A 20,899-nucleotide genomic window follows, 5' to 3' on the forward strand; every position below is an offset into this window, starting at 1 on the left:
TCATGGCTGCGGTCACCATCTGCAGTGATTTTGGAGGCCAAAAAAATATTCTGTCACTGTTTCCATTGTTTCCCCATCTATTTGCCATGAAGTGATGGGACCAGATGCCATGATCTTAGTTTTTTGAATGTTGAGTTTTAAGCCAAAAAAGGGTTAGGTTTTAATAAACTCATCACTTAAGGTGGAAATAACATAAAATCAGAATCACCCTTGACAATTGTCCATAGCATATAAAGATAAACCACCTCTCAAAAGCCCAATTTAGGCAGTTTCTCCTATAGTTTTAAAACCGATGACTTTTTCTCTGGTTGAAGTCATCTTGGTACCTTCTGAGGTAATGAAAATTCTTATCTCCCTGAGTAGATTCACTCAGCACCACTGTGCTCACAGTACCAGAGGCCAGAGAAAACTGGACTCCAGGGGACACCATCCAAGGAATAGGCTTGTTAAGTAGGGGGTCAGGAAGATGGTCAGCTTACCCAGTTAGGATTTCTTTCTTTCTTTTGGACCACATGTCACTGAATTCCCGAGGCTTTAAGTATATATATATATATATACATATATATATATATAATGATACAGGTTCCATTAGGTCTGATTTTCTAACTTGCTGTCTATGAAAAGAATTAAAACTTGAAAATAACGTGTAATGAAGCAGACACCAGGCTAGGTGAGGGGAGATCTGGACTCAAGACCCCGGCTCAGCCCTACCTATATTCATGGTATCGTGGGCCTATGGACCTTCAAGGTGAACTCATCACCCAAGTGTCCAAGTCTTCAGCCTACATTTCTTTACCACAGACTTGCAGGACCTTCATGACTCTTTTTTAAAAAAATACATATGTCCATCCCTGCTTCTACCTTCCTGCCTAAGCTGTCAGCATCTCTGCCTACAGTGTGATGACAGTCTCCTCCCTGGGTGCCACCCTCCCCCTTGGCTGCTAGAGGGCTTTCCAAATGCACCCTGATCTTGCTGCCTCCTTCTGTAAAATACTTAATTTCCAAATGCTTCTGGGGAAGACAGAATCCTCCTTCCTGCCCCTCTCATCCCCACCAGGCTTCCACTCTTCCTCTGTGCAACACATACCCTGATCTTCTTTTAGTCCCTCCTGTGTTTCATATTTACCTGGCCACAGGGTCTCTGCACACCCACTGCCTGAAAGCCTCTGCTCTCTTCTCTCTGCTGAGTTAATCCTGCTTATACTCCATCCGTTTCCTCAGGGAAGCCTTTCCTGACTTTGCAGTCTGGATAAGACCCTCCTTATCTGATCTGAAAGAAATGGACTCTCTTTGCACCCTATATCCTTCTTTTCTGCACAGGCCACTGTAGCTATTTAAATTTTTTTGTGGTGTGGATTAAAGTCTGTGTTCCCTGTGGCCCCACATATTACTGTAAGTTCTATGAGAGCAGGGCCCTTATCTGTCTTGCTCACAAGTGTATTCTTTATATATAGCACAGAGCCTGGCATGTGCTTGTATTCATCAAACATTTAAGTAAATGGATGGATGGATGGGTGAGAGACCCAAATGAATATTAGCAAATTATCAGAGTGTTGTTATTTGTTTTCCCAGCGATTAACCCTTTGGAAACTTCCTCTGAAGAATATGATACAAGTTGCAATCTTTCTTTTAGAATGAAAGAGAAAAGTTACTGGAGTTTCCATGTGCCCTTTAGGTAATAGATATTATGAAGTATCTTGGCTCTTTTCTCTCTGCTATTTAAAAAGTCTTTTAATGAGCTTTCACACCCTCCATAGCAAATGACCTTTTCTAGAGCCATGGGTACAAAACAAAAGGGTGAATTAGATGGGGAGAATGCTTCTGCCCTTGGGAGTACAGGGTCAGCCTTTTAAACACCACGGTTCCTGTTGGTGAATGACCTTGCCCTCTTAGGGAATGGGGCCCCAATCCAGATTTTAGATTCTGACATCCTGGTGTTAGGACCACAGGGTTATTGGAGCCAGGAAAATTGCACACCCGATTACTGGGTGGAACAGCAGGATCACCTGACGTGGCCAACTTGATCTCGTGGTTGCTGGGTTATAGTGTCTCCATCCGTTCATAAACAGCACCCTTTAGGAGTGATTGCTTTCTCATACTTCCTGGGCCTGGTTGTAGTGAAAGGTAGATTTTCTCAGAACAGCAGCTACTAGGTAAGGGCTGGGGCTAGGTCAGCTCATTTCAGTCTGTCTTGTGGAATGTCTAAGAGTGGTCCTCAGCCTACAGTGAGGGTACATTTCCTCTGAAAACAAAATCATCTTTCTCTATGCATTTCTCCCAGGTAGAGAGGGATTCTGAGATTAACAGGTGGATAGGTGGTAGCATATTTTATTATTGTTCCTTGCTCAAAGACCTTTGGTGGCTCCCATCTGCCAAACAGCTCAAATGTAAGGCCCTCAGATTCTGGTCCAGACTAACCCTAACTGCCTCTCTTTTTTCCTGACTCTCATATCCCACTCCCACCGGCCAAATCAGGGTCCTTGCCATTAAGGAAACAGGCCCCTTGCTTTCTAACCTCCACCTCTGCACGTGCTTCCCCTCCAGCTGGACTCTGTCCTCCCACTGCTGCCAGTCAGAATCTTACCCGTCCTATTAGGCAACTTTCAATTTTTGCAGGAATTTTTCCCTGATGGTCTTAGATGGAATTTAACCTTTGGCTCTTGTAAATACCGATAGAATTCATCTGTACAACTTCAAGGGCACTCACATGACAGTGTAGTGTGCTTTTTCCTTTCTTATATTCATCCTATTTGTTGAGGCTAAGAATGATCCTAATTCTCTTTATTTCCCCCACAGTTCTTTGGACATAGTAGGTCCTTAATTCTTCCATGGAGTCATCCTGTTTTATGAGATGAATGAAGAAATATAAACAATTCAGCTTATGTCCCTTATGTCCTCAAGACTCATGAAGAAAGTACATTTATCCAGTTGTCCGAACTCCCTTGCTTAGAGTCACTTTATGCTTTTGGATAAATGAAGTCATACCTGGCCCTCTTTGAAGGATAACCTTGAAGACAGCCTTGAAGAGAATGCTCTGCTGTGTGTGTGTGTGTGTGTGTGTGAAGGTTATTAGAATAATCTACTTAGCAGATAAACAAATGTTTGGAATTATATAGAGTCATTTAAGCCTCAGAGCAAATCATTTCGGCGCCTTTGTAGGGTTATTTGAGAAGGAGGTTGCAAGCGAGGAAACTCTCCTACAATTTGCAGCAGAATCTAATCCATTGTAGTCTTCAGACCCTGGATGAAGCAAATGCCCCGCTCAGTTTTCCTTTCAGCATTGCTGTTTTTGAGCACACAACTCTTTTTCCATTGTTTTGAAGACACCAACCAGCTGGGCCAGAGACATAAGCGTCCTCTCTGAGCGGGAGTTGCCGAGTCTGCAGGGTCAGGATTAGAGTATGTGCTTTAACAGACCTTTCTCCATGGGCAGGATACACTTGGCTCACTTCACCACCTTTCTTCCCACCCTCCAAAGGATGCCAGGCACACTAAGTAGTGATTAAACAAAAGATTAAAATTCCATTTGTGTGTGTGTGTGTGTGGCTGTTTGAACACTAATCGATTCTTTCAGTGGAATGTTAAGTAAAAGCACACAGCTACCAGAAGCAGTTATTTAGAGCAGCCAGTCAAAATCCAGTTCCAATTTATTGTTTAATGTGATTTCCCCAATCATTCTGCCAGCCTCCTCCACACACTCCCCCTCACCGTCCTTGCCCTCTGCTCCTTCCCAACCCTTCTGCTTCCTGTAGCAAAAGGATATCTAGAAATATCGGGGAAGGAAAGTAGCAGAAGATGGTTGCTGAAGGAAAATAATCACAGCTTTTATAGACAAACCTGTGAGTCTGTAGAATGAAAATTGCCTCTGGACTGAAATCCGGACTACCTTTTTGCATAACATTAAGTGATGGCTTTGCATAAGAATCGCTCTCTTTTAAGAAACAGTTAGCGGTTTTTTTTCTGGTTGTGAAAGGTCTGTTTCTGTTGTAGAATGCCACTATTAACTAAGAACTTTCTTCTTTCCTCAAGAACAGTGAGTTTCCACATGGGCACATGACCTCCTGTTAATGAGGAAATTCTCTAAATCCTGTTATCAGCAGTAGCCAGTTGAATTGGCTCAGGTGTTCAACAGGTTTCCTCTGCAGGGCTCACAGTTTTATTATTAGATTCCCACCCCTGCCCTTTCTCCCCCAGACATGGCCATCACATACACCAGATCATAAACTTTCTCCGGAAATAACCTATTAATAGTTGCACTCCTTTACCAAGGGGGCCTAACTTTATGCCAGATACTGAGCTTGATGTGTTGTGTGGATGAGCTCAGTTCATTCTCTCAACAACCTGCACATTATTCTGATAGTTTTCCCTATTAACCAATCCAGCAAACTGGGGTCCATCTGCCCAGGGAGTAAAACCTAGGTTTTTCCAACTCTGGAGTCAGAATGCTCTGAGTCATCCAACTAGACTTCCTGCCCCATTGATGAGCAATCATTCATGCAGTCATACACCTGATACTTTCTGAGGGCCTAGGTATTGACCTAGGAAAACACAGTGACAAATCAAAACAGCCATGCCCCTGCCTTCACGGAGCTCACAGTCTAACCCATGGAGAGAACAGCCAGATCTGGTTTGATCTTTGGGGCTGACAAACTATGGGGTTTGGGGCAACTCTGTTCTACTCTTTTAGCCTCGGGTTTCATAACTGAGTGAGACAGCTGGATTTTGGCAAGTGGCTTTCCACCTTTACTGTGAATTACATGGAGATGTGTTTAAAGATCCATTGCTTCCTGGCCTCCTATGCTCAGATACTTTGATTTCATAGGTTCAGGGTGGGGTCCAGGAAATTTTGTATATAATGAGGGCTCAGGTCCCCAAAGAACCATCCTTTGAGAGCAACTGATCTGTCTCTAAACCCATTAGCACCTGCACGGGATCTGTGTTGTCACACCTGTGTTCACAGTGCTTACCACAGTGCCCGGCACAAATATTTAGCAATAGTTGGAATGATCTATCTGTGGGTTTCTATGGGTGGATGTCAGAGACTTCTGATCACAATTTTCATTAAGGTTTCTGGATAAGATTCTAAGGGCCTCCTGGGCTCAGAATACTCGGTGGTTTTAGGATTGAAACCAACTCCTTCTTTGACCAAAAGCTTAGACCTATTATGGGAAATCTTTTTAACATGTATAGTTAAAAAAAAAAAAAAAAACATGGGCTTCTCTGGTAGCTCAGCTGGTAAAGAATCTGCCTGCAATGTGGAAAACCAGAGTTTGATCCCTGGGTTGGGAAGATCCCCTGGAGAAGCAAAAGGCTACTCACTCCAGTATTGTGGCCTGGAGAATTCCATGGACTTTATAGCCCACGGATTCTCGAAGAGTCGGACACAGCTGATCAACTTTCACTTTCACTTTTCTTTCACTTTCATAGTAAAATTTGAGTCCTGTATCAAGATGATTTGATCAGATGTCAATTTATAGTAGATCCTTAAAATCCGAAAGCTATCCACGTTCTATGTGTAAATTTTGAACATGCTTCCAATACACAGTTTGTGATTTTCTGGTTCACTTGAAAGTACTTTTTGGGCAGGTTTTCCAGGTAGGAAAATGAAACTTGTCCAGGACCATGCTGCAAGCTCTCTCCACTAAAATCCAGTGTGGGAATGAAAGAACGTGGCTTTTATCCTCTGGCTTACCTATGTGCCCTTGGTTGGGTGGTTTGGTCTCTTTGGACCTCAGTTTTCCCACCTATAAGATAGAAAAAAGGTGGACTTACTGTTTCTGAGAGGCTGCATAGCTTGGATACTTGAGAACGTCCTTGTAACTACATGTTTAACTTGCCGAAGTGCCTCTGTGGGCAAGCTCCAAAGTCCTCTTAGTTTAGGGAAGAAGTAAAAACTAATGCTTCCCTGGTGACTCAGCCAGCGAAAAATCCACCTATAACGCAGGAGTCCCAGGTTCAATCCCTGAGTCTGGAAGATCCCCTGGAGAAGTGAATGGCAACCCACTCCAGTATTCTTGCCTGGAGAATTCCATGGACAGAAGAGCCTGGCAGACTACAGTCCATGGGCTTGCAAAGAGTTGGACATAACTGAGTGACTGTCACTTATCATCTAAGAACTGAGACCACCTAAAAAAGGCCATCTCTGGAGATCATTCCAGAGGGGCATGCATCATTAAGGCAAAGGCAGTGAGGTGGTAGAGGCTGTTAAGCATGAAACTCCCAGAATTTTGGAACCTTAATTCTGTACCCTGTCAGTTCCGCAGTTCACTGTTCATGTGCAGTCACAGCTGTGAGATTCAGCTCCGTGCCCCATTCCCAGGAACATGAGAAGACATCCACAAACATATAGATGAGACAGTGTCCTTTCCAGAATCTTAAACTCTTGAAATGTCTTTGCAAAGGTCACCTCACCTTTGCTACTCAAAATGTTTTTCGGGGATCAGCAGCATCACCTAGGAGCTTGTTAGAAATGCAGAGTCTCAGGCCCAGCCCAGACCTCGTGTATCAGAATCCATATTTAACAAGATACTCATGTGATTATACTGCACAGGAAAATTTGAGAAGCGCTAGCCCTAACTCCAATACTTTGGCCACCTGATGCAAATAACTAATTCATTGGAAAAGACCCTGATACTGAGAAAAATTGAAGGCAGGAGAAGGGGACGACAGAGGATGAGATGGTTAGATGGCATCATTGAACTCTATGGACATGAGTTTGAAGCTCCAGGAGTTGGTGATGGACAAGGAAGCCTGGCGTGCTGCAGTCTTTGGGGTCACAAAGAGTCAGACATCACCAAGCGATTGAACTGAACTGAGCCCTAACTCTGTGTTCGACTCCCCTCCTTCACATCCTGATGAACAAGCATCCTGTTCCTGGCCTCCCCTAACATCTTCTTCCAAGTGGGCCTATTTCATCTTAAGACCAGCCCACCTTTTGGAATTCCTTCTGTGTTTTCAGCTAACCCATCAGGCATTCAATAACTTCTGCCCTTGGCTCTCACACTAGCCTCAGGGCCTCATAGAACAAGATAAACTCTCCCGTGTTTCCCATGGCTTCTCATCTCCAAATTCTCATAGAACACAGTTTCTAATCTTCCTCATGCATATCTGTATGTGGCAGCCCATTGCAAACTTACTGCAGCCAGGAAAATAACACAAATGAGGGATGAGAGCCAGGTCACATCACAGAGTCTTTGTGATCCCATGAACTGTAGCCCACCCACCAGGCTCCTGTGTCCATGGAATTTTCTAGGCAAGAATACTGAAGTGGGTTTCCATTTCCTCCAGGGAATCTTCCTGACCCAGAGATGAAACTCACATCTCCTACTTTGGCAGGCGAATTCTTTACCACTGAGCCCCCTGGGAAGCCCTATTTCCCCACCCCGCCCCAACACTGGCAGTTAAAAAAAATCCTCAAAAACCACCAGATTGTGTTTGCCAGTGACCACATCTAAGATTTTTTGTGACCTTCACTGATGAATATCTGCTCAACTAGGATACAATAGCCCAGGTATGGTTTGACCAGCACAGACCAAGCAGGTTTATGACGTCCTGAATTCTAGACCAGTAGTTCTCAAATGGGAGTGTGCATCAGAATCTCTTTGAGGACTTGTTAAAACCCAAGTCTCTGGGCCCCATACCCAGTTTCTGCTGCTGCTTCCTGGATGGGGCTCATTTCTGACGAATTCCCAGCTGCTGTGAGTGCTGCTGGTTCACATTGTAAGAACCACTTTAGATTGGTTCCTCCTATTAAGACAGCCTGGGTTTGCAGAACCTCTTTAGTTCCACCAGTGACCTAACATAGTCAGTGAAGTTCTCAGTCTTTGGGTAGCAGAAGAGGGAAAAGGAATTGGGAGGGAGGGCTGGAGGAAAGATTGCTAACCAACCCTTGACTGACCAATCCTGACGTCTAGAGGTAGAGTGCTTAACTTGGGCATATCCCCGTTCCATTCCAAGACTTAGTTTCCCTGTTTGTGAAATAGGGCAGTGGCCCAGATCAGTTTTTGAGTTGATGTGTTTGCTTGTGTGGAGATTTAATGGTCAGTTTGTTTTTAGCAGAGGACCTTTAGAAATGAAATCTCACATAGAACCCCAGTATAGAAAACAGACAGATGCATTGCTGGTCTGACTGAAGTGCAGGGGTCAAGTTCTTAGTCAGTCTCCACCTTCTCAAGGCAGCACCGAGGTGTCTCCTGCAGAATGTGGCTCAATACAGTTGAAACCCCCTGAAGGAACTTCCCACTCAGCTCCTGTGATTTCTAAGACCCTGAGAACCATTTGCAGGCACATGACCTTTGTTTTTGCAGTTTTCTTTCCCTCTCTGACCATGACATGTGGCATGTCCACTTTCAGAATTTTCTTCCTGCAAGTCAGGTCTGCAGGAGAGGGAGTGCCAAGGATTATTATCATTAGAGCTGTTGTAGGGATATTGAGCCCTTATGGAAAATGTGCTAATGCGAGGATCAGCCAGGGACTTAATAAACAGGCATGAGGGTGATTTTATTCCAGTGGCTTCTTGTTAGTGCTAATGTTCCAGCACACCATGCGTTCAGGGCCTTCATAGGTAATTATACAGGAAATAGGACTAGTGGATCCTGCACACCACAGTGGCATGAGCAGGTCTGTGGGTTTTTTTAAGGGCAAGGTGATGGGGAAAGCTGTTCTCATCTAGGTGAACACAGAAGATAGAAACAGCAGTGTGGAGCAGTGTCACCTTAGAAAGACTCTTACTGAGCCCTGGGGCCTGACTCTGGCATGGGAAAGCATCTGGCACCTTTTGATGACCCCAGAGGCTGGAATGCAACCTCTGGGAAACTGCTTCCTTAACAGGCCCACCAGGACAGACTCCCCTCCTGGAACACATAATAAATGTCTTCAGCTCCAGCCTCTGGGGGCCGCTCTCCTGTGCATTCCTGTTTTCTTTCAGTCATCCGAGCACTTGTTCAGACCTTCTACATACATCTGCCAGCTGCTTCCCGTCTCTGGGACCAGGCCTTCTTTGGGACTGCAGAGATGACTGTGACCCAGCTCCTCCTCCTGTGCTCCGTGCTCCTTGAGCCCAGCCCACTCTACCATGCTCCACCGCCCAGGGTGTGCGCTCTGCCAGCCTCTCATTTCAACTTATCTGAAGTCCAGCCCAAAGGCCCCAGTGTCCGTGAACCCTTCCCCACTTCTCCCGGGTGGAAGTGAAGTCCTCTAGCTCTTTCTCGGAACCTCTCATCCCAGGTCCATTTCCTCTGCCTCATCCAGTGCAGAGCCACTAGGCAGCTGTGGCTCTTAAGCACTTGGAAGGAGGCTGAACTGAGATGCCCACAAGTGTGACATACACACTGGATTTTGAAGACTCAGTGCACACACAAAAAGGAACATAGACTTAACCTCAACATTTGCTTCCACTGCCTGTTGAAATGGTCTTACTTTAGATCAGTGGTCCCCAACCTTTTTGGCACCAGGGACCAATTTCATGGAAGACAGTTTTGCCACAGTTTTGGGAACTCCTGCTTTTGATGGAGTATATGAAGCTAAATGAAATACATTGTCAAAACTCACTTCACCTGGTTTAAAAAAGTAGCGTTACATATGTGGCTCATCTTGGTAGCTTACATTATATTTCTGCTAGACAGTGTCATACCTACCACCTTCTCTCTTCTGTAAAAGGAGTGTCTGTCCATCTGCCTTCTCTCCCACGGGTTTGTCAGTTCCCGGAGGGTGGGCACTGTGTGTCATCTTTCTGAACTTTGCACACCTAGCTGGCACAGGTGGGCAGGAGTAACCAAGTTCTGAGGGAATTAATAAATGAACCACTGATGGCAGACATTCATCCCTTAGGCCATGTACTTGCTGGGTCTCTTTGTTATTAAACATATTTTCCCTTTTCCTCTTTTTCATAGTTTTTGTCTTTTTTTAAGGGCTCACACAATCAACCAAAGAAGAGCTTTTTCTTTGGAGATAGGCAGAAACTGAAGGACTGGCACGACAAAGAAGCCATCAAGAGGGATGCTCAGCGTGTAGGTATGAAGGGCAGGGCGTCCACGGGTGGGTCCCCTGGAGAGTGCTTGCACGTGTGTGTGTGTGTGTGTGTGTGTGTGTGTGTGTGTGTGTGTTTTATGGGAGCATCTAGACCTCCTGTTGACTCCTTGTCCATTTGCCATTATCCCTTCCCCTGGTTCCCAGGGCCAGCCCTCTCCCCTCCTTCACCTGTTAGCTGACCCCTTTCTCCATTCATGTCATCAGATCCACTGCTTTCAGCCCTTTGCCCTGAAACCCTATGGTGATAGAAAATGTCTCCCTCCTGGAAGATATGTTACCACTAAAAAGAGGAGCAGTAAGAATAAGAACCCACATTTACTGAACACCAACAGCGAAAAGGCCCACGATCCACACTTTGCACGTTTTCTTGATGAAACCCCTAACCAACCTTTGTAGCTCATTTGATGAGAAGGAACCTGGAGCTCACAGAGGTGGGGTAATTTACCTGCAGACATACAATGAGAAAGAGGCAAGCTTGAGACTTGAACCTGGTCTGGAAGGCTGAGTTGATCCCTCCCCAACATCACAGCCACAGGGCTGAGTGAAACTAGTGGGCTTCTGCTGAAGCTTTCTTCACCTGATTAGCCTTTGGAACAGCTCCTGTTCCGCTGCAGACTTGGAATGGGTGAGGTATATAGAAATCATGTGGAGAGTCATCTCCAAAGGGCCTGCCTAGGAGCCAGGAGAGCAGCTCTGATGCTATCTGTACCACCCATCTGACCCTCAGGTAAATTCCAGACTCCTGGAGCCTCGGTTTCCCCTCTGTCCTCAGGGCTCATGCTTCCTGCTATGATAACCAAAGAGTACTTTTGTGAAGGTGACAAATAAAGTATAGCTTTACAATACTGGAAAGAAATATAAGGGATTTGTATTTTCATTTTGGTATCAGAGGTACCCAGCACTATTGATTTTCTTTTTTAAAATGTTACACTGTGACAAAACCAGATTACAAGAAGCTCTGAATACAGCTGACATAGTAACTGGTGGTCAGGGAAATCCAAAGACACATCTGCCAATGATTTAGAATGAAGGGTTGGAATGCTGCTTAGATTAAGAAAGGAAACATTTGAAAAGAGCTAATTTCCCAGGCACTTATACCAGAATTATTAGAACGTTGGGCTAACTAGCCAGAAAAGAGTAAGCAGTGGTGACATTATTAAGAATAATAGTAACCAGCCCAGGTTGAACACTCACTGTGTGCCGGGCATCTTGCTCTGCTGCTGCTGCTGCTGCTAAGTCACTTCAGTTGTGTCCGACTCTGTGCGACCCCATAGACGGCAGCCCACCAGGCTCCCCCATCCCTGGGATTCTCCAGGCAAGAACCCTGGAGTGGGTTGCCATTTCCTTCTCCAATGCATGAAAGTGAAAAGTGAAAGTGAAGTCACTCAGTTGTGTCTGACACTCAGAGACCCCATGGACTGCAGCCTTCCAGGCTCCTCCATCCATGGGATTTTCCAGACAAGAGTACTGGAGTGGGGTGCCACTGCCTTCTCTGTCTTCCCCTGCATTCCCCCCTTAATCATCACACTGAACCTTTTCATCCCAATGAACACTAAGGGAAAAACCCAAGACACAGAAAAGCTGAAGGCTCTCCCAAGATGACAGGCAGGAGCAGCAGGGCTGGGCTTCAAACTCCACTCAATGCAGCTCCAGGGCCTGAACTTGGAATCATTCCCCTGCACTGCCCCCTCCACCAGAGCTTCCCTCCCCGCCCAAACAGATGCTTCTGCCCTTCTTTGTCTGCCTGCAGCATCTGTGTCCCTTGTGGGATCATGCTGGGCACTGGCCAGCAGTGTCTTATCCCAGAGCCATGCAAGTTACAGGCAGCAGAGTCTCTCCATCGTCGGGCTGGATCAGAGCAGGCACCGCCCCAGGCTCCACCTCTCTACTTGCACCTTCTCATCATGCTGATGTTGACATCATTTACTTTGCAAAGTAAATGGGGTGTTGCTCAGGCCACGGGCTCCAAAAGATGAGGTGATTTTCAGTTAGCTGATTCTGTTACCATTTCTTCCACACTGTCGCCAATGGCAGGTGCTTGGTCTATTATTGCAGGGGTTAGGGGACATCAGCACATACCATCTGCACCCCGGAAACCCAGAAAGTAATTTCCTGGAGCATCAGGGACTCTTTCCCCAGATGGCTTGTACAGAGAAAGGAAAGCTGGCACTGGATCCACCCAGATCCCAGACTAAGAGCCACACTTTTCAGGCAGTTCAGGCCTAGGCAAGGCAGATTGTCATTAGTTTGCTGGCTTAAAAAAAATCAAAGCATCTTTGATCATTTGTGGCAATTTTGATTTACATGTAAAGTTCGAGTCGCCTGGAGAGGAATCACAGAATTTCTTCACGTGGTTAATAGGGTTTATCTTTACCGAAAGCTCTTGGGTGTACAGCCTCTCATTTGACTTTCTCAGGATGGTATGGGTACCAGACAAGAACAAGCTACAGTTCATAGAGCTAGTGTGACTGGCCCAAGGTTGGTCAGCTCCTAGGCAGGTGACCTGGCCTCCCATCCAGGTGGGCGGACTTCAGGGTCAGGGATGTTTGGGGCTCCTGGTAGAGGGTGGGAAAGCATGGAGCCCAGAGACCTACTTTTATAACCTTTCTGAGTCCTGGTTTTCCTTTTTTATTGCATAATTTTATTTACTTATTATTTTTGGCTGCACTGGGTCTTTGTTGCCATACTGGACCCTCTCCAGCTGTGGCGAGTGGGGACTGCCTTCCAGTTGCAGTGTGTGGGCTTCTCGTTGCGGTGGCTTCTCCGGCTATGGAGCCCTGGCTCTAGAGCACGCTGGCTTCAGCAATTGTGGCATGCAGGTCCAGTCACCCCATGGCATGTGGGATCCTCCTGGACCAGGGATCAAACCTATGACCCTTGCATTGGCGGGTGGACTCCTTACCACTGACCCACCAGGGAAGTCCCAAGTCCCGGCTTTTCTCTCTGTAGAAAGAGGGCTCACGTGTCCACCCTGACAGCCTGTTGTGGAAGTTACAGGAGAACGGAGCTGCAGTGCATGACACAGCCATGGCTGAGTCTCATTCCCTTTCCCTCTTTAGCCCTGCAGAATCCAGAGAAACACTCTGTAGCAAGTGTAAAGTCTTTTCTTGGTGATTTAAGCACGTTTTTCCTCTTCCCTTTCCCACTGCATTTAATTGGCAACCCGGATTTTGCTGTTTGCTCCTAGGAGACGGAGAACAAGGGAAGCCCTTCCCGTTGACCTATGCTGAGCGAGTGGACCAGGCGTACCGAGAAAATGGATTTAACATTTACGTCAGTGATAAAATCTCCCTGAATCGCTCTCTCCCTGACATTCGGCACCCAAAGTGAGTGTAACTTCTCTCATCTTCTGGGATCTAAGGATTTTTGCCCTTGACTCTCGTTGAGGATTAAAGAAACAGGTCCATAAAGCACTGCTGGAGGAGATTCCCTCTGTTATCCAGGGCCTTTGTGTACAGGTTCCTGTGAGCACATTCTCCTAGAATTTAGAGCTGGCATGGCCAAGGGAACGGTATTGTCTCCCCTAAAGAGTTGGTCTCCTTCCTCTATTCATGCAGTGGAAACCAGGATCTCTGTATTTCCTCTTTGGAGTCTGGCCCACACGGAAGTCCAGACCTCAATTTGCAAGACAAGTGCAACAACAGTTTCAACCCTCCCTTGCTCCACCTTCTGTGTGTGACATTTTTATTTCTTTTTTTTTTTTTTTAACTCTTTATTTTAGCTATCCTGTGCACTTTTATGTATGTGTCTTGGTTATGTGAAGTCTCTCAGTCGTGTCCGACTCTTTGCGACCCCATGGACTGTAGCCTATCAGGTTTCTCCATCCATGGGATTTTCCAGGCAAGAGTGCTGGAGTGGATTGCCGTTTCCTTCTCCAGGGGATCTTCCCGACCCAGGAATTAAACCCAGGTCTCCCGCATTGCAGGCAGACGCTTTACTGTCTGAGCCACCAGGGAAGCCCTCAAGTCTTGGTTATAAGCTATCCCAAATCATTTTGAGAGCGCACATATCATCATGATTAAAAAGATAACAGTGACCGCTAACTTTGTTTGAACACGTAGTGTGTGTCCAAGCACTTTTTCATGTCAGTTCCCTGCACTGTAGGCCCCGTGATGATGCCCATGTTTATGGATGAGGAAACCGAAGCTTAAAGGGGTACTGCCACACAGTGACTAAGAAGCTGAGTCAGTTCTTGAGCTCCAGTTCAACCAAACACTCTACTCTGGATCTTAAGCCATCCTGCCTTTCACTTTTGAAAGGAGTATTGTGGTGGTCATGGTGACTTTCTAATAGAGCAGTATGTCTTAAAGTTGCTGTGCTTTAGAATCACATGGAGGGCTGTTAGTTGGAACACAAGATGTTGAGCCTCAAGCCCATACTTCCTGATCCAGTGGATCTGGGTGGGCACCCAAGACCTTCATTACTAGTAAGCTCCCATGTGGTGCTCATGGGGTCCACACCTTGGGGACCACTGCTAGCAGATTTCAGAATTACTTCCAAAACAAAAAGAGACTCACAGACTTAGAGGATGAACTTATGGTTGCCAGGAGGGAAGGACAGGGAGAAGGGATAGTTAAGGAGTTTGGGATGGACTTGTACATGCTGCTCTATTTAAAATGGATAACCAATAAGGACCTACTCCATAGCACAGGGAGTTCTGCTTAATGTTATGTGGCACCCTGGATTGGAGAGGAGTTTGGGCAGAATTGATACATATACATGTATGGCTGAGGCATCTCACTGTTCACCTGAAACTATCACAACATTGTTAATTGGCTGTACCCGATTATAAGATAAAAAAAATTTTTTTATGTTTTTTTTTCCATGAAGGCTGTTATGAGTAGCAGTGGAGCAGAAACTATTTTGCTCAGGGACTACAAAATTAGAGGCCAGGGAAAGATAGTAACAGCTAACACTTATTAGATACTTACTGTATGCCAGGCATTGTTCTAAGCCAATGGTTCTCAAAGTGTAGTTGCCAGGCCAGCAGAGCTTGTTAGACATGCAAATTTCTGGATCCCAGCCCAGGTTTACTGAATCAAAAGCTCTGCGTAGGGGCTCAGCCATCAGTGTTTTAACAAGCCCTCCATGTGATTCTGATGCAAAGCTCAAGTTTTACATATACATTCTTTTTTTTAATATCCTTTTCCATTGTGGTTTATCACAGGATATTGAATATAGTCCCCTGTGCTATACATTAGGACCTGTTGTTATCCATTCTAATAGTCTTCATCTACCAACCCTAGAACCAATGGTACTTTAAGTACGTTAACTCAGCCAAACCTTCCCAAAACCCTGGGAGATAGGTGCCTTTGTTATCACCATTTTACACTTGAGGAATGAGGTCCAAAGAGTTAAATAATTAGTATTGGATGACATAGCTGGTAAAAGGTGGTGCCAGAATTTGCATGCAGAGAGTCTGACCTAGTATCTGAGTCATTAGGTCTTTCTACCTCTACGAGCTCAACTGGTAGAGTATAATAATAAAGAATCTTGGTAGCATGTTTGGCTACTTAAAAGTGCTTTTTGGTCCCTTACATCTTTCAGTCCCTGCAACATTACCTGAAGGTTGGCGTTATTATTATCATCTCCACTGTATAGATGAGGAAAGCACTCAACTAGGAATTTTCACGAAAAGGTGTGCTGCTTGCCCAGACCTGTAAGAATTCGCAAGGATTTCTTACAGTGAGGGGAGGGAGTGAGGGGCCTTGCAGGGCTTGCCCGAGGGGTTGCAATTTGTTTCATGGTCTTCACTATCAAGCCTGGGATTTTTTTCATGTAAGTATGAAAATGTAGTTCAGATATTTCGGATGTTGCTGGATTCAGAACTGTGACCTGACTCCAAGGGTCAGAAACTCAATTTATGTTTAGCCCCTTGCAGAGTTCAGTTTCTGCATTAATTTCATCTTTCTAAGTCTAGGAAAGTTCATATGGGAGCATTATACTCTCACCTCAACCACTGCTCTGTGGTTCTGTAGACTCTCAACTTTGGCTGTACCTGGGGTGGTTTTAAAAAATAAAAAAACTGGTGCCCCACCCCAACCACTGGAGTCTGAATTTCTGGAGGTATAGCCTGGGTCTCAGGATTTTCTAAAATCTCAGGATGCGATTTTCACATGTAGATAGGGTTGAGAACTACTGGTGTGAAATAAGGAATATTTTTTTACAATGAGAGAGAAGTTTTCATCCACTCATTCACCTGTTCATCTAGTAAATGGATATTCATGGTCTTCTGTGTACCAAGCCCTGTTCTTAACACCAGGAACACAATGATAAATGAGCCCTTATTGCTGCCTTAGAACAAGAGGTGGAGGCAGATGGCAGAAGCAGGTCATTACACCACAGATGAGAACCAGTGATGGGGCGGGCATAGGGTGCTTTGGAACCCCAGAGGACACCCCCACCCTACACCAACCTTTGCAAGACCTCATTGCAAGTAGAGAGCTAGGCAAGACAATGCACAGTCTTTGACTTACGGGGTGAGTCTCTCAGCTGTTAGAGGGGAAGCCAGGGTGGGGATGTACCCCTTTGTCTCCCAGTGCAGTGCTCTCTCCCAACAGCCAAGAAAAAGAAAGGTCTTCCTACTCAAGGAGTCCCAGGACCCACAGAGAGGTTTGTGACTAGAATTCAGGAGGGTCTATAAACTTGAGTGAAAACAACTTTGCATTTTTCTTTTCATGAACCTCTCACGGAAATCTAGTGCTCGCTTCAGTTATGAATGTAGGCAATGAAGTACCTATGATGTCACCAAAAGAAATCATCTACTTTCCCATCGCTTTACAGATATCTTGAAATGTCACAGATACTCATCACTGCTTTGGGATGAGGGTAGATTTTAGAACTTCCACTTGATCTTGTCATCTAATGTGTTAGTGAAGAAGCACATTTATGACTCTATTTCAGATTTCTTTATTATTTTGATAACTGTATTTCAGCCTAACTGGTTTCCTTTACAAGCTCATATATTTTATTATATTCCTTGTGAGCATTATTCTGAGAAGTGACCATGAGCTTCACCAGCCTGGCAGAGGGGTTCAGGGTCTGGGTTTAAGGGAAGGAAGCCCAGTTCTGGGTAGGTGTGATTTCCACCTAAGGCGCCTCTATTACCAGTCCACCCACACAGCCAGATCCAAGTTATGGTGAAAGATGCCGCTAAATCCAGTGCTCCTGACACTCCCCACCCCCCACCTTTTTTAGAATCTTGTCGCGGAAGCTGATTTTTCATAAATGAGTTGACAGGTTTCTTGAAGAACTTTTTTCTTTTTCCAGGGGAAGTGGAGTGGGCGGGGGATCTCTCCTGGAGTTTGACAGCAGAAATGTGCGAGGAAATTAGAGCAGTTGAGCTGCTCAGTCTCTCTGGTTTCTTTTAGCTTAAACAACTTCTCCGGCAGGAGCTGAGGTTTATGTTTGCCTTCTACTCCTTCAGACTGAATTTTGGCAACAGCATGTGAGGAACAGAATTGAGGGGCTGTTTGTTTGTGCCAGCCGCATTCACTTCCTCCAGAATCTGCGTGGGGGACCATACAGCCATGGAGAATGGAGACTGGGCGGTACAGCCCCAGTGGCTGGGTTTGCACAGTGGAGGTGGCCAGCTGGCTCTGAGCAGGCCTGCCCTCTGCACCTCCTGCCAAGGGAGCGGAAACAGAGGATGGCTGGTGGGCTGGCCCACTTTCCTTCTCCCCTGGAGGTGGCCCTGGTAGCCTGTTTGGCAACTGCCCTTTGGCAACTGTTTGGCATCTTTCACCAACTGCCCCCTCCAGGGCACACAGCTGATGGCAATGGAGTCCCAACTGCTGGAAGCGTTCTGGGTCTAAAGATCCCTGGGCGAACCCTTCTGATGGGTGATCAGCTTCTTCTGTGCATGGTGGGGATGAAAGCAGCCTACAATCCTGACCTGCCTTTTGCAGTCATGAGTATAGCTTTCAGTAATGAATGACCTGAATGGCATCTTTGTTATAATAAAAGGCCCAAGTCTACCAGGTTCCTGGTTCCATGCTCCTTTTTACTTTTTGTTCAGTTAACATGGTTAGTTTATGGTATGTGTTCAGTTTCTTCAAAAGAATTTATAAGCTCATGTTATTATAATAGGCCTGGATTCTATTGAGTGCCTTTACATCCCCAACAAGCTACAAAGGCAGCAAGGGAGGGAGTTGTAGCCTATTACCTTTGACATATGTTTATTAAATATACTCTCTGAAAAAAATGATAACTTGCTGGCACAGGAAATTTAATTCAATCACAGTTACTGCTACGGTAGTAGTAGAAGTAGCAGTAGTGATAATGCCCCAATATGAATGTATGTGTAGACATGAAATTTGGATTTAGCGGCCAAGATATAACAGGAACCAAGTTTACCTGCATGACTGAAACAACCAAAAGAAAACAAAAAGTAAAATATATGAAATAATGGTTTTTAAAACTGTGGACTTCAGGCAATGAAGGATAGTAATCTCTAAGAGATGGGAAATAAATGAAAGAATCCTACAAAGACCTCACAACTTGTTTCCTAGAGTTTCCAGGCCATGGTGCAAGGAGGTCCCCAGGTAGAACCCTGAGGACTTCCTGAGCTGAAGAGATGGAGCTGAGAGTCCAGAGTTCACCAGACAAGGGACTGGAGAGGAGAGAGCTGTATGGAGACTGATCTGCAGAGATCTACAGATCCCCTGAGTACTGAGTAGATTGTACTGATGGGTGTGGGGAAACTGGGAAAGGAGCCACCTGGGAGGAAGGGAGCAAAGAGTGCTAGCTCTCACACTGGGTGGGAAATTGTGCCTCTTGCCTCCACTCAAACTGGAAAACCTTGTAATCTGTAACTCATGGAGAACTGGATCTCCTACTTAGAAGAGTATTGCGTCAGTGGGGACTAATTAGCCCTCAACTGAACAGTGCTCTGGACCAGTCTGAAGAAGCATAAATTATGCCCCAAAAGGATCAAACTGTTTCCAAGTAACTTCCTCCCAGGACAAAGCTCGAGAAACTGTAACAAAATATTCAGCACCAACCAGGGTAAAATATAATCAGAGGCTATCAGACATGTGAAAAAGTAGAGAAAAGATGGCCCATAATGAGGAAAATACTCTTATCAAAATCGACCCCAAGTTGACGCAGATAATTCTGATTTCGAATTATCAGAGGACACTAAAACACTTATTATAACAGTATTCCGTATGTTTAAAACATTACAGCCATGGAAGATGTAAAAAGACTCAAATTTGGGCTTCCCTGTTGGCTCAGTGTTAAGAACCTTTCTGCTGATGCAGGAGATGCGGGTTCGATCCCTGATCTGAGAAGATCTCATATGCCATAGAGCAACTAAGCCTGTGTGCTACAGCTGTTGAGCCTGTGCTTTAGAGCCTGGGAGCCACAACTGCTGAAGCCCACACACACTAGAGCCCCTGCTCCACAAAAGGGACGCCGTCACTACGAGAAGCCCAAGCACTGCAATTAAAGAGTAGCCCCCGCTTGCCACAACTAGAGAAAAGCTCACGCAGCAACAAAGAATCAGCACATCCAAAAATAAATAAATGAATAATTTTTTTACAAAGATTCAAATTCTAGAAATGAAACTAGCAGTGTCTGAGATGAAAAATGCAATATATGGGATGAATGACAGAACAAATATTTCACACACAAAAAAATTAGTGAATGGGAGGAAAAGAAATTACTCAGAATAAAAACGGTAGAAAAAACATTTTTTTTAAATGAAAAAAGCATTGATGAATGTTGATAACATTAAACAGTTGAATGTTCATGTGATTGGAGTCCATGAAGAAGAGGGAAATAATGGCCAGAAGTTCTCCAAAGTGAATGACAACTATGAAATTGTACATCTGAGCAGCTCAGTAAAAACTAATCTCAAGAAGCATGAATAAAACAACACCAAGACATCATAGTAAAATTATTAAAAATCAGCAATAAAGAGAACGAAATTTAAAATAGCCAGAGAAATAAACCTTGTTCTAGACAGAGAACTAAAGATAAGAACGACAGAATTTTCACTGAAAACAGCACAATCAAAAGCACGGCATAGCAACTGTTTTAAAGTCCTGAAAGGTAAAACTCTGACAACCTAAAATTCCCTACCCAGTAAAAATATAAAAATAAAGGCAAAATAAAAACTTTTGTGACATTAGAAAAAAGCTGAAAGAATTCAGCACAACAGTCTTATACTACAAGAAATGCTGAAGGATATTCTCTGAGAGGGGAAGATATCAGATGGAAATAGGAGCCTTCATTCTCAAAGAATGATCACTAAAAATAGTAACTATGTAGAGAGAGAGAGAGAGATATATATATATATGCTATTTTTTATTGCTGTTTAAATCTTAAAAAAGATATCTGTGTGAAAAAATAACATATAATTGTATTTAAAGTGTAGATAAAAATGTATCCCACAATAAAGGTTAGAGGACAGAAATGATAGTATATCGTTATAACATTCTCTGTACTATTTGTGATGTAGTATACTATCATTTGAAAATAGAATTTATAAGTTCAAAGCTTATACTATAAACCCTAAAGCAAGTACTAAAATAGCAAAAGCAAAGAGTTATAGCTAATAAGACAGCAAAGGAGGTAAAATGGAATCATGAAAAATATTCAGTTAATCCAGAAGGCAGAAAAACAGGAAAGAAAGAGCAAATACCAGAAAGGAAAAGTAGAAAGTAAGTACCAAGATGATGAACTTTTACCTAACCATATCAATAATCATGTTAAATAATCACATTAACTATTTCAATGGCAAAGCAAACTGTCAGATAGGAAAGCAAGATCCAAGTACATGCCGCCTGCAAGAAGCACACTGTAAAGATAAAGATACAAATAAATTAAAAGTGAAAAGATAGATAAGGTCTTCTGAGCTAAACTAGTA

The 20,899-nt window shown here is 44.5% G+C and overlaps 1 protein-coding gene across 2 annotated transcripts in view; it reads left to right on the forward strand.

Moving 5' to 3' along the window:
- GALNT10 (polypeptide N-acetylgalactosaminyltransferase 10) overlaps positions 1–20,899 on the forward strand; it is a 226,110-nt gene that overhangs the window by 89,123 nt on the left and 116,088 nt on the right. For both annotated transcript variants that reach the window (XM_015472331.3, XM_024995264.2), the window contains exons 2-3: positions 9,909–10,011; positions 13,217–13,355. In XM_015472331.3, the coding sequence (XP_015327817.2) occupies positions 9,909–10,011; positions 13,217–13,355 (242 nt within the window). The remainder of the gene's footprint in view (positions 1–9,908; positions 10,012–13,216; positions 13,356–20,899) is intronic.

This window comes from Bos taurus, chromosome 7, assembly GCF_002263795.3.
Source record: "Bos taurus isolate L1 Dominette 01449 registration number 42190680 breed Hereford chromosome 7, ARS-UCD2.0, whole genome shotgun sequence".
NCBI classification, from domain to species: Eukaryota; Metazoa; Chordata; class Mammalia; order Artiodactyla; family Bovidae; genus Bos; species Bos taurus.